Genomic DNA, 12,444 nt, shown 5'->3' with positions numbered 1-12,444 from the left:
GGCATGGATCTGGTTGATTGACCTTGCTAGTCCTCAACGGATGAGTCCATGGTTCTTTTATATGGTTTTGTTTGTTGATCTTGCTGATCTATCAGCGAAGATTCCATTTTGATATGTGAATATTGCCGAGTACTATGAGCTAGGAACCATCGAAAAGACCCCTTAGTGGATAGGTGGTGAGCGTTCTAGTTGCCAATGATGCCATAGGTACACTGAGGAAGGAATGATTGGAAATTAGGTCAACTAAAAATTTTTGGAGGATTATGATCAGTGACTATGATTTCATTAAATGATTGTTTTAAAGATAGCTGAATCTGTGAAAAAGGCAATTTCATATTGGGTGTGTAAGTGGTGTGACTAGTTTTAAGTTTGCATGAATATCCAACTAGGGGGCTTGGGAACTCTTTTCCCTGGTACTCGAGACAAAACCTAACCAAATTCCTAATTGGATCCCATCACTACAGTGGTTGGGCGGTTGGCTAACCCATGGGACTGCTGGCTGGACTGATGGATCCCTAAATTGAGACTTAATTCTGTTATGGTACGATAGATGAAGTAAATCTCGGAAAAAAATTGTTCTATGGAAAAGAATCAATGGTTGTCCTCTCAATGAGGAAAAAAGCGTCGGTCTCTATGATCCAAGTGCAATCTTTCCCTAATCTGACTATGGGACTTATGAGATCGGTCAGATCAGTTCAGTTAGTTAAGACTTTTTGACTACATTAGAGAAAAATTATCCTGGAGGAATCGCCCGTGCTTTTCGGGCAAGGGAAGTTTTTTCGGGTTCGATGGATTAGTCTCTTGTCCGGATATCCGTGGTGGTGGGTGAGGCCCCGAGTGAGGGACCTTGGCCCGCGCAAGAAGTGCTAGTTCCGCTATTAGCGGCCCTGAATTCGTTGCGCGATGGGGACAGGGACCTTACTTCTGGTATCAGAGCAAATTTAGCTAATGTGGATCAATTGAGAAGCCAAAAATGTCAAAAATTGATGAAGTAGCAGTAAAAGGTTGAAATTGTGTGATAAATTCATACAGATTATTATTCAGACTGAAATTCATAAATTGGTAATTGGGTCTTCAGATGGAAGTACCGCAATTATATGGAATCCCTGACTTGCTTGAGGCCTAGACATGATGGTATTTACCTTATAATTCCAAGGACCGTGACTACCCGTATATACCGAGGGTATAACTGCAGCCCTTTACTGGTAGTATATACGAGTAAATCTAAGATCTTGAAATTATAAGCAAAAATGCTATCCAGATGATGAATTCGAATGTGGTTGATATGATTTTAAAATTTTGGTTGAGAACTGATGAGTTGATTTGGATTCTGATTGAAAAATGATGATTCCTGAATTTTGGTTGAAATGTAATAAGCTGATCAAAACCACATGAGGATGAATGGGATGAGTCCCTGTGATGATGTTCATAACTAGAATGACGATAATGACTTCAGCAAATCACTATGAGATTAGTGGATTGTGCTAACAAATTGCTACTGTTAACACTTGACCTAGTGGATCAAGTTAAGGGATGACAAATTAAAAATCTGTATAATTGAAATCCCCATGGAGGACTATTCAGATGGAAATTTCAGTCTAATGGACCATTATTGTGTTAAAGATATGAATGAGATGTTCTGAATGAATTGTTATCCGATAATGAGTTCTATATGAATATCTTTATCCCATGATTCTGTGAGGAACTGACCAATCTAAAGAACCCTAGAATCAGTTGACCAAGCGTTCGCTCTCCTCCTCAAATTCTCGCCTCCACTGGATGAAGAACAGCTGATGGCCAGGTTCATTCGGGAACTGAACGAACCTTTGAATATCCTGGTGAAGAATGCCAAGCCAGTTTCTATGGCTGAAGCAGTGCAGATGGCAAAGGATTTCACCAAGGCCTTTGATGTCAAAGTCCCGCCGAAACTAGCACCATCACCTTTCAAAAGGTTTCTAATTCTAGAAGGTGATTCCAACCTTCCGCCGCCTAAAAGATATCAGGGTCAACAAGCCCAGGATATAGGAAGTTCCAGAATGGAAGAAATGTCCTTTTCTCAAAACTGAATCCCCTGGAATTTAACTTCAGAAGTTTCACCCTTGAACAAGGGAGTGAAATGCTATAACTATCAAGGATTAGAACGTCACAGTATGGATTGCCCAACACCTTTTGGATCAAGGTTTTTGGGGCAAGGAAACCAGGGATCAAGATTCCAGACTCCAGCTCCTTCCTTCCAGAGTAATCAGGTTTCTTTCCGCCAAAATCAGAAAAATCCTAGAGGTAGAGACCCTCTAACCAACCCACAATCTCAATCCAAAGTAATGCAAGACCTCCGCCTCAGCAGAAGAATAGGGGAAGGCAAAGAGAGATATTTCCAAATCGGCCGTCCACTTCCAAGGCAGTAACGCTGGAAGTAATTGAAGAAGAAGAAGAAGATGATGATGAAAGAGATCATACTCCACCTGCGAGATGAGGACATCTCGCGTTTTTCAAGTGGGAGAGAATGTAAGATTCCTCCCCAGCCCCTCAAGATGTCCAGTTTCTTCCCCTGTAATCAATCCCCTTTTCAGAATAATAAAAGATCTTATTTCTACTTGTTTTGGCCTAGAGAGAGAAAATGTCCAGTTTCTTCCCCTGTAATCAATCCCCTTTTCAGAATAATAAAAGATCTTATTTCTACCTGTTTTGGCCTAGAGAGAGAAAATATTCTAGAGAGAGGTAAATCAATTTTTAGATATCTTTAGATGGAAAATTATCCCTTATTATTAAACTAAATTTTCCCGAAATAGAAGTTTAAAAAGAATTTTCTAAGGTGCATTAGAAATAAATTATAATATGCTTAAAAGGCCTTAGCCTAAGGGTCCATATTTTCTGAAAATTTTGGATTAAGGTTCTGAGGGACCAATTAGATTAATCCAAATGTAGGGAAGAGATAAATTGAATAAATAAAGAAAAACCCCCCAAAAATGAGTAAATACTCACATAAGATGAAGAGTGGACTAAGGACCAATGAAAATAGTTAAAAAACTGATTTTTGACACCTCAAAATGGGGATTCCCCCTCATGAAGGAGGTGCCTTTTTTCTCATCATTGCTTTCCATTTTAAATCAATAAAATGAGATATTTCATCTCTCCTCTCTCTCTCCTAATTCAAGTCTAGTTCCAAAAAGTAAGCTGAACTAACCCAAAAATAGTCAAAAACTTGTCCAAACTGATCTAGAAAATTCTAGAATCAGTTTGCTTGGTTTGAGGCTCACTTTTTCCTAAAAATAGAAGCCTCTCCCTTTGTAAAATCTTAATAATGTTTATGCACTGTTACTCTACTCCTCCCCAGAGCCAAAAACATTGAATTCACTTGATAATTCACTTGTTTTTTACTAACTCCTCTATAAAGATTTGGTGGCCACTCTTGATCCAAACAAGAGTAGAACCCTCAATCCCTCAAGCCAAAGAAAAGCTCACAAAACTCCATGTAAGTTATTAATTCTCATCTATGGTTTTCTGAATTCTTTTCTTTTTAATGTGATTATGGATTATAAGCCTTGATGAAAAGGCTTCCTCCTTCTCTTCATTAAGAATTTCAGCCTTTCTTTATCCTAAAATGAGTAACAAATAAATTGAGTTAAACTTTTCCTATTGATTACTCTTTAGAAGTGAAAATTTGATTAGATTAGAGTGCTTTATTTCATCTTGGGATAAATTTTAAAGTAAATTTAGAATGTAAAAATTGAGAAATGGTCAGCTATACAAAGGAGGTTATGGTAAAATTTTCTTAATTTTATGGAAATAAGTTTTATCTTTATGTTATTCAAAAAAGAATAATCCCCACCGTTTATGTATTCTAAAAGAAATTCTTTTTATTTTAAAAGTGTTATTCCTATTTTATGCATAAATAGATGTATAAAAGGATTTTCTTTATTATAAAAGTGTTATTTTCATTAGATTCAATTTCTATGCATAGAAAGATGCATATTGAAAATCTTTTTATTTTAAAAGTGTTATTCCTATTAAATTAATTTTATGCATAAATAGATACATAAAGAATTTTTATATCAAAATTAGATTCTCTTTAATTCTATGTTTAATTTCCATGAATATTTGATAAATTAAGTAAATACTCTGAGAGGGAAAATTCTAACGTTTTATATTCACTCGGTTTGTAAAGAGAAAATTCAAGGAATCTATCGAAGTCAAAATATTCAGATAAATGATTAATTTATTCCTCATTGGAATTCATGATTAATTTAGAAATTATTTAAGTGAATATTCAATGAATGAAATTCATGATTAATTTAGATATTAGTTAAGTGAATATTCAATGAATGAAATTCAATAAATTAGTAATTGAAATATCACCCCTTTTTCGAGAAAGATAATTCAAGAAAAAAAAGAGATGTGAAGTAAATAGAAGTGATGAGATGTGTGATGTGAATCAGATAGATGTGAATGAAGGGATGAATAGATGTGATGTGAATAGAGGTGATGAGATGTGAGATAAATAGATGTGAAGAGATGTGTGATGTGAATCAGATAGATGTGAATGAAGGGATGCATAGATGTGATGTGAATAGAGGTGATGAGATGTGAGGTAAATAGATGTGACGAGATGTGTGGTGTGAATCAGATAGATGTGAATGAAGGGATGGATAGATGTGATGAGAATAGAGGTGATGAGATGTGAGGTGAATAGATGTGATGAGATGTGTGATGTGAATCAGATAGATGTGCATGAATGGATGGATGGATGTGATGTGAATAGGGGTGAAGAGATGTGAGGTTAATAGATGTGCATGAATGGATGGATGGATGTGATGTGAATAGGGGTGAAGAGATGTGAGGTTAATAGATGTGATGAGATGTGATGTCATGTGAATCAGGATGTAAATGAATGATATGGGATGTGAGTGAACGTATGTAAAAGAATGTGATGTGGATGTGTATGCGAAGGAATGTGATGTGATGAAAAATGATATGATGTGACATGAATATATGTGGATGTGAAGTGACACGAATGTATGAATAGATGTGGGTAGTCGTATAGGTGAACGATTGGATGGATATGTATGAATAAGATATGGTGTGAACAGAAGTGATGTGATATATTGTGGATAGAATGTATGTGATGGGATGGTTATGAGAATGTATGTGGTGGTATGAATGAATGAGATGTGATGGGTGTAAATGGATGGTTATGAGAATGTATGTGGTGGTATGAATGAACGAATGTGATGGATATGAATGAATGAGATGTGATGGGTGTAAATGCATGTGATGTAATTGAATGTGATGGACGAGAATTGATGTGGTGTCATGTGAATTGTTATGTGAACGATTATGTGATGAGATGAGAAAGGGAATACAGATGAAATAAATGAGGAATGATGTACAACAATGTGGAAAGACGAGAGTTCGCTATAGAAACTGTATTTATACCTATTTTTTTAAATGACTGTTTTATGTCAAGAATGCTGGGGAAGCATTTTGACCGTCTTGTGAATGAGGTCATGGAGACTTAATCTAATAAAGTTGAAACAGCTGACGGAGAGTCAATGGAGGACGTCTCGCGTAGCAAGGTCGGTCGAGGTCTTGACCAGCCTCGGTTCAATTAAAATGGTGAGCTTCCAGTACGGTGGATGAGGGACCAAGGAAGCGGCCTATGAGTGCGCGACCCTGAATTCGTTACGCGGTGGGGATAGGGACCTTACATAATCAGTGACATTAAATGAACATTGTCCTCAATGACAATCTTAAATTTTTAGTTTTTTTGCGTTTTCTGTCATTGCTCCTATTTTTCATATGCAAATAAATAGTAATCAAAAGGGCCATATCATCTAGTATCAAACAAATACATAATTGAGAAACATGGAAAACCCATATCTTAATGGTAAGGCAAGGTAAGAAAGTGGCACCTATTAACTATGATAGTGACAATTTTTAACCACTCCTACAAAGCCTACTTGGCATTTTTGTGCTAAATCAAATGGGCTAATTTGGTGGGATGTGCAAAATAAAGTTAGTGGTTGTAAACTTGTCAGCCCCTTCACCCTAAGCATGGTTATCAAAATAGGATTTCTCCTTCAACTCTAATCAATATATCAAGCAATGTAGGTTTCATGATGAATATATAGAAGAAAAATCTATGTTGATTCTCATGGCTCCTACTGTTCGGTATTTCACAGTCTCTATGTGTGTACCCATCATGTACATATACCCATGTTTGTGTACCCTTGTGTCTGTGTGTGAATAACCCTTGCTTATGTGTGTGATCACTCACTTATGTGAGTAACTGAGTAAGTACATGTGAGCCACCTCTTATAGCCACTAAAATGTTTGTATGTAAGCAATGATGTCCCAACAACAAAAGCGAGAATTGTCCATGCTCATTCTCAAGCTACACCTAGAATCATCCACGTCTCCAGTCACCACATCTACCAGCAATTGCCATAACAAAATTTAAGGCATTTAAAATTTAGGTGACACTTCTAATTGAAGCTTTTGCATCCAAAGAAAAATAAGGTGACACGTCTAATTGAAGCTAAAAATCAGGTGACACATCTAATTGAAGCTTTTGTATCTGAAAAAATTTAAGGCTTTTTAAAATTAAAGCCCTCTACATCAAATTGCCATGGGTAGAGCAGTAGCATGGCAATGCTGATGAAAGAGGCAGATCTTTGGCAAACCATGTGGAAGTCTTTTAACTTCCAAAACTAATATGCTCGGGATATCCCCAAATGTGAGTTAAATAATCTATTTGTGTGTTTTCCTCTTTGTAATGCATTATATCATAAAAGGCTCCATTATTCCAATTTATCCATGTTTAGGTCTAAGGGGGGTTAATCTTTGAGTAGACTGATGTAAGTGAAAGTTATGAGTGGTCAAGCTCTATTGGCACATGTTCCCTAGACCTATGAATCTCTGCATGTCCATGCTTGTTAAGCCTCTGCTTGTTGAGCCTCTAAGACTTTTGTGCCAAGCTCACTAGCCTCTGGACCATGCTTGCTAGCCTCTAAGACTTTTGTGTGTTTTCCTCTTTGTGATGCCTTATATCATAAAAGGCTCCATTATTCCAATTTATCCATGTTTAGGTCTAAAGGAGGTTAATCTTTGAGTAGACTGATGTAAGTGAAAGTTATGAGTGGTCAAGCTCTATTGGCACATGTTCCCTAGACCTACGAGTCTCTGCACGTCCATGCTTGTTAAGCCTCTGAGCCATGCTTGTTGAGCCTCTAAGACTTTTGTGCCAAGCTCACTGGCCTGTGGACCATGCTTGCTAGCCTCTTAGTCTGTTAGCAGGGAACATATTTTAGATGGAGCATTAAAATGCAGTGTTGAGCCCAAGTCACTGTGACTGTTGAAGGTTGTCTCAAGTCACTCCACCATTGCTATTTTAGAGTCTCTGTGTGTGTACCCACCATCACATACGTGTACCCCTATTTGTGTACTCTCTTATGTCTATGTGTGAACACTCACTTATGTGAGTGAGTGAGTAAGTAAGTACATGTGAACCACCTCTTATAGCCACTGAAGTGTTTGTGTGTATAAGCAGTGATATCACTGGATTAGCCAAGTGTCGCTACCCCATGAGTATTGTGTTGAGAAAGATAAGGCATTCAGCCTATAAAAGCATGTACTTGGTGTGAGCTTTAACATAATTAGTAGAATCTCATTGAGTCATGTAACACTTTCTCTCACTAGAGCTTTTTTGTCTCTCTCTCTACTCTATGCTCTATGCATAGCACACACACCATGGAGATCTACCATCTTTAGCTTAAGTCATGGTGCTGCAACCCGAAAACCTACACATTACCACCACACCCTAGCCCCATATGTGGGGGTAGTCACATTGGCTTTTACTTTTTCAGTGCTTAAAGAGCATACTAGGTATGTTCTCAATATATCATGTTTAAATCCACTCACAAACATTGGAATCAAACAATTCCACAACCCTCTACAAGCCCCCATGTAAGGACCTTTACTTTCTTCTCTGTGCTTTGATATCAAATGTGAGGCACCAATCCTCCTCTTCTAATCTTCATTCCTAGCTTGCTTAGAAGCCACTACTTGAATCAACCACTTTCATGCAAGATGGTGATGAGGCATCCAAAGCAAGATGTTAGAGAGACATGAAATAAGGTAGAAGATGGTGATGAGGTGGCCAAAGCAAGATGGTAAAGAGACATGGAATAAGGTAGAATGCTCCATCCCTCCTTTATGTACCGAAGATAACATACCCCATATGTGAGCCCATGTGTCCACACAAATCTCTTACATTGCTCTCTTTGGTCCTTCATGCATACACACCCCTGAGCCAACACCTATCACCCAAAACCTTTGCGATCCTTTGGCTTCTTGTCTCATGTGACCAAACATATCCATAATCTTGTGATCACCGGTGTGTATATCCTTATGCTACCACTAATTCTCGAGCATGTTGCATGAATATCTTGCCTGGATTCTTTTATCCTTATTACCAACACACTAAGGTCGTATCAAATTAATCCCATGGATGATCCTTGCATGTGGCATAAAAAAGGGAATCTTCTTTGGTCTACATTCTTCTTTCAACACTACAAAGCACTTCACTATTAAGACAATATCTTTTATATGAAAAGCTCCCTTTTTCTTAATGTTGGTTTGCAATGAGAACTCTTCATCTTGACCATTCTTCAATTATGAATCTCATTTTAAAAGAGATATTAAAAAGCAAAGGTGCCTTCTAAAAAACCCTCATTATGTTAGAATTTAAAGTAGTATCTATTCTATATCTCATAAGCAAGCGAGTGTAATGTTCCTTATTCTTAGTCAACACTCTCAACTCAATAAAGTTGGTATGTAAAAGAGCTCGATGAGAAAAAATGCTTCCTACATTGATTGATTCAGCTAAAATATACAGAAGCAAGGATTATGCAAGTAGTTGAAAACTAATAATTGAGCCACATTTGCTACATTTCATGGGGACAACTTACTTAATTTTTCCCATGTGCAATAGCTAATGGTTTTTGGGATAGATAAATGTGTTATGATGTGTTATTGTACTCTAGCAAATTAAGGCACTACATGTGGTATGTATGACAAGATATGCTTGAGAATAATTTGAAATCGTGTATCTATATGGCATTCCCATGTCTCATCATGAGATAACCATCAATATGTTCCCGCTCACTAATAATGGGGGCCATGGACCACATTAAAAGTGGATTGAAATCACTCAACAGACCATGTGCCTTGTTAGTTTATGAGTCATATCCAAGGCTCCAATGGGAAAGGGAATATTAACAAGAGACTCTTTATGCTCATCTGAGACACTCTTTGTGCCTTTACCCTCCAAGCCCATGTTGAAGTCTTCATTGTGAAAGAGGAAATCTTTTTTTTTTTTTTGTGGAAAATCTTCAACTTGCTAGGAAACAAAGTTGGACTTTCAAGCATATGTGCTACCATAGCCCTTGATGATGATGAGTGTCTTTGGATGTTGATAATGCACATCCAGGTAGGGTCATGAAGTGAGAATTGAGCTTGGGTCATGAAAACTAAACTCCAATTGGCAAGTTGGTGGAGAGCTCAAAGTCCCACAATGGAGGTGACAGGTTCGAGTCTCACTCCCTATAGTCAATAGTGCCATCATAAGGGGGCAAGGGGAGGGCCCGCTCACGAGTGTGTGTGTGTGTGTGTGCGCGTGCGCGTGCGCGTAAAGATACTCTTATATAAAGAAAGAAAAAGTAAACCACAACAATAAAGTTAAAAACTGTAATGTCTCCATAAACATATTGGGTTTGAAGGGAGATTTGTCCAGATGCACCGCAATGGCCAATCGAACCCCTCATTGTTTGTTTGTTTGACGATGTGAAAGCATCCTTTGTTCTATGGAAGGAAGCAATGGTAAATTCCACGAATAATTATTCATTTCTAGAGTGTGCTGCGTTTTTGGTTTTTAAAACCAGCCCGTTGTAGGCCAGTCTTGCTTTGATCACCGGCACTCTCTCTCTCTCTCTCTCACACACACACACACACACACGCATTCGTATACATTTTGTAAAACGAGTACTCGCCTGTTAGCAGCCCCCCGGCCGCCCCTCATTTGGTGAAATTATGGCAGAAGGCCTTACGCCGGAGCAGATTCAGGAGTTCAAAGAAGCTTTCGACCTTTTCGACAAGACGAGAAATGGTACGCTCCTCTCTCTCTCTCTCTCTCTCTCTCTCTCTCTCTCTCTCCCCCCTCTTTCAGAGTCTGCATTGCGTTCTAGCCTATTTAGAAACGTGATTGGTGCTTCCTCTAAGCTCTGTGTGGTTATCTGTGGTGGGCATTGAATGTGGCTGCACAATGCAAGGTGCTATGATCCCTTTCATGATTCAACTAAATTGGCCCCCCAATTCTCAACACATTTGCATGCTTTTTGATCTGTTTGAGCGGTCAGATCTAGTTTTACCATCATCAATTTTTAAACGTGGGATTTTCATGATGTTGTTCTTTCTTCAGCATTTTCTCCCAGCTGAGAGAGTGCATACTGTAATAAGATCTCGTTCAGTAGAACTTCAAGATTGTTTTGTACAAATAATGATGTCACCTGCATCATCATCATCATCATCATTGTCCTTGTTGTCGGCACAATTAAATAAAATCATTTTGACCACCATCATCGTTGCCAATTAGCACACCACCACTATAGCATCATCATCATTATCCTAATTCTGTTTAAGTAGAGTTGTTATGTATGTTAAGGTTTCTTTTCCTCGTCAAAGTTTACTAACAGGGTGTTCTGCAAGACTGAAATAAGGTAAGCTGTGGTCAGCTTCTTGTCTGAATTTCTTGCAGGCTCCATCATAAGCAAGGATCTTGGCACCGTTATGCGGTCGCTGGGGCAGAACCCCACAGAAGCTGAGTTGCAAGACATGATCAATGAAGTGGATGCAGAGGGAAAAGGGACCATCGATTTTGGTGCATTTTTACCCCTTATGGCCCTCAAGATGAAGGTATAATTCAGTTCTCGAGACCAGAAACGAAATAAATAAATAAGAGTCCATGTGACTAGGACTGCCATTCACATCCAGAGAAGTGCATTTATGCATGTAGATTTGAACACTGAAGCAGCAGGCATCCCTCTCTTAACACAGATCTGCACTTACTCCTGTGGGCTGATGGTGTGAGTGGGAACATTCTGGCACATCATAGTCTAGGCAATGCATGATGATTTGTGTCATTTGTGACATGTAACAGGATACCGATTCGGAGGAAGAGCTAAAGGAGGCTTTTAAGGTTTTCGACAAGGACCGGAACGGTTTCATTTCTGCCGGAGAGGTCATTCTCATGAACTTTTCCTTTTTAGTTTTTTTCCCTTACACATTTGAGTGACAAACATGTGCGCCCAATGCCAGTTGCGGCATGTGATGACGAACCTTGGGGAGAAATTAACGGATGAAGAAGTGGATGAGATGATTCGCGAAGCGGGTATAGACCCCAATGGTCAGGTCAATTATGATGAGTTTGTGAAGATGCTATTGTCAAAGTGACTTGACTCACAGTATTTGTTGTTATGATTTTTTATAGAGCAACGTTGTCTCAAGATTTTGATCTGATGATCTTGTTTTTCCAGCTCTTGTGCAGTAGTTTACATTAAGATTATTGCAAACTTTTTTTAACCCTTGAAACCTCTTCTTTTGATGTTACACCTTCAGCTCTTCAAAACTACTGAAATGAGAAAAATATACTCTTCTTGGAAAATGTATGTTGTTTTCTGTGGGTAGCATGAGAAGAAGTGTGCGTGCCTTGCAAAAGGTACACCTAGCATTACATCTGGGTAAAACCAAGCTTTATATGTGATCTCGCAGCAGTGACATTGGCAGTCCAGCTTATGGAAAAGAGACCAATGACTTCTCCAACCAAGAGTCACACCTTCATGAAAATGAAAATATTGCACTACACTTGTGCCCATTAGTTGACCACGTTTCCAGCTAACATTCCTTGTCATTGTAAATGATACCCTATTTGAGGAGCATTACATCTGGGTAAAACCAAGCTTTACCCAGGTCTTCTTTTTTTCTGAGGTTTTGCTTACCCACACATTCGTGGATGGGCCTTCCGCCATTTTTGGGCACAACCGCGCTACCCCCAATGTCGCCTTCAGCTACAGGCAGGGAGATTCAAACCCAAGAGCCACGTTGTTAGGACTCCTAAATCTCAGCCGCTGAGCTACACACAAGTGAACACTACCCAGATCAATCTTCAAAGAAAAACAAAAAAAAGTGAGAATACGAAACTTGCCAACCTTGAAAATTGGCTCACTAGTTAACTCACACCACCACTCTCTCTTCCTTTAGTTTTAGATTCATTTTCTTTCGACCACCCACCTCTCTCTCTCTCTCTCTCTCAATCATATCAAGATCCATACACAACTCGATTGTATTTGTCTCTCCAAGAGAATTATCAATTAAGCTCAAAATTGCAGCTCA

The 12,444-nt window shown here is 38.5% G+C and overlaps 1 protein-coding gene across 2 annotated transcripts; it reads left to right on the top strand.

Annotated features, from left to right (window-relative positions):
- The first annotated feature begins 9,918 nt into the window (after positions 1-9,918).
- LOC147632874 (calmodulin-2-like) lies at positions 9,919-11,583 on the top strand. Of its 2 annotated transcripts, none has more exons than XM_086807780.1 (4): positions 9,919-10,162; positions 10,788-10,968; positions 11,213-11,293; positions 11,371-11,583. In XM_086807780.1, exons 2-4 carry the CDS (start codon positions 10,843-10,845, stop codon positions 11,503-11,505), a joined length of 342 nt encoding a protein of 113 aa, XP_086663906.1. In that variant the 5' UTR covers positions 9,919-10,162; positions 10,788-10,842; the 3' UTR covers positions 11,506-11,583. The 2 variants fall into 2 exon arrangements, with proteins under 2 accessions (XP_086663906.1, XP_086663905.1); XM_086807779.1 differs by having other exon boundaries at positions 9,934-10,162; positions 10,811-10,968.
- Positions 11,584-12,444: the final 861 nt, after the last annotated feature.

The sequence above is a fragment of the Cibotium barometz genome, chromosome 13 (assembly GCF_041138505.1).
Source record: "Cibotium barometz isolate CiBa-2024 chromosome 13, ASM4113850v1, whole genome shotgun sequence".
Taxonomy (NCBI): Eukaryota; Viridiplantae; Streptophyta; class Polypodiopsida; order Cyatheales; family Cibotiaceae; genus Cibotium; species Cibotium barometz.
This window is presented reverse-complemented; position numbering and strand designations above follow the sequence as displayed.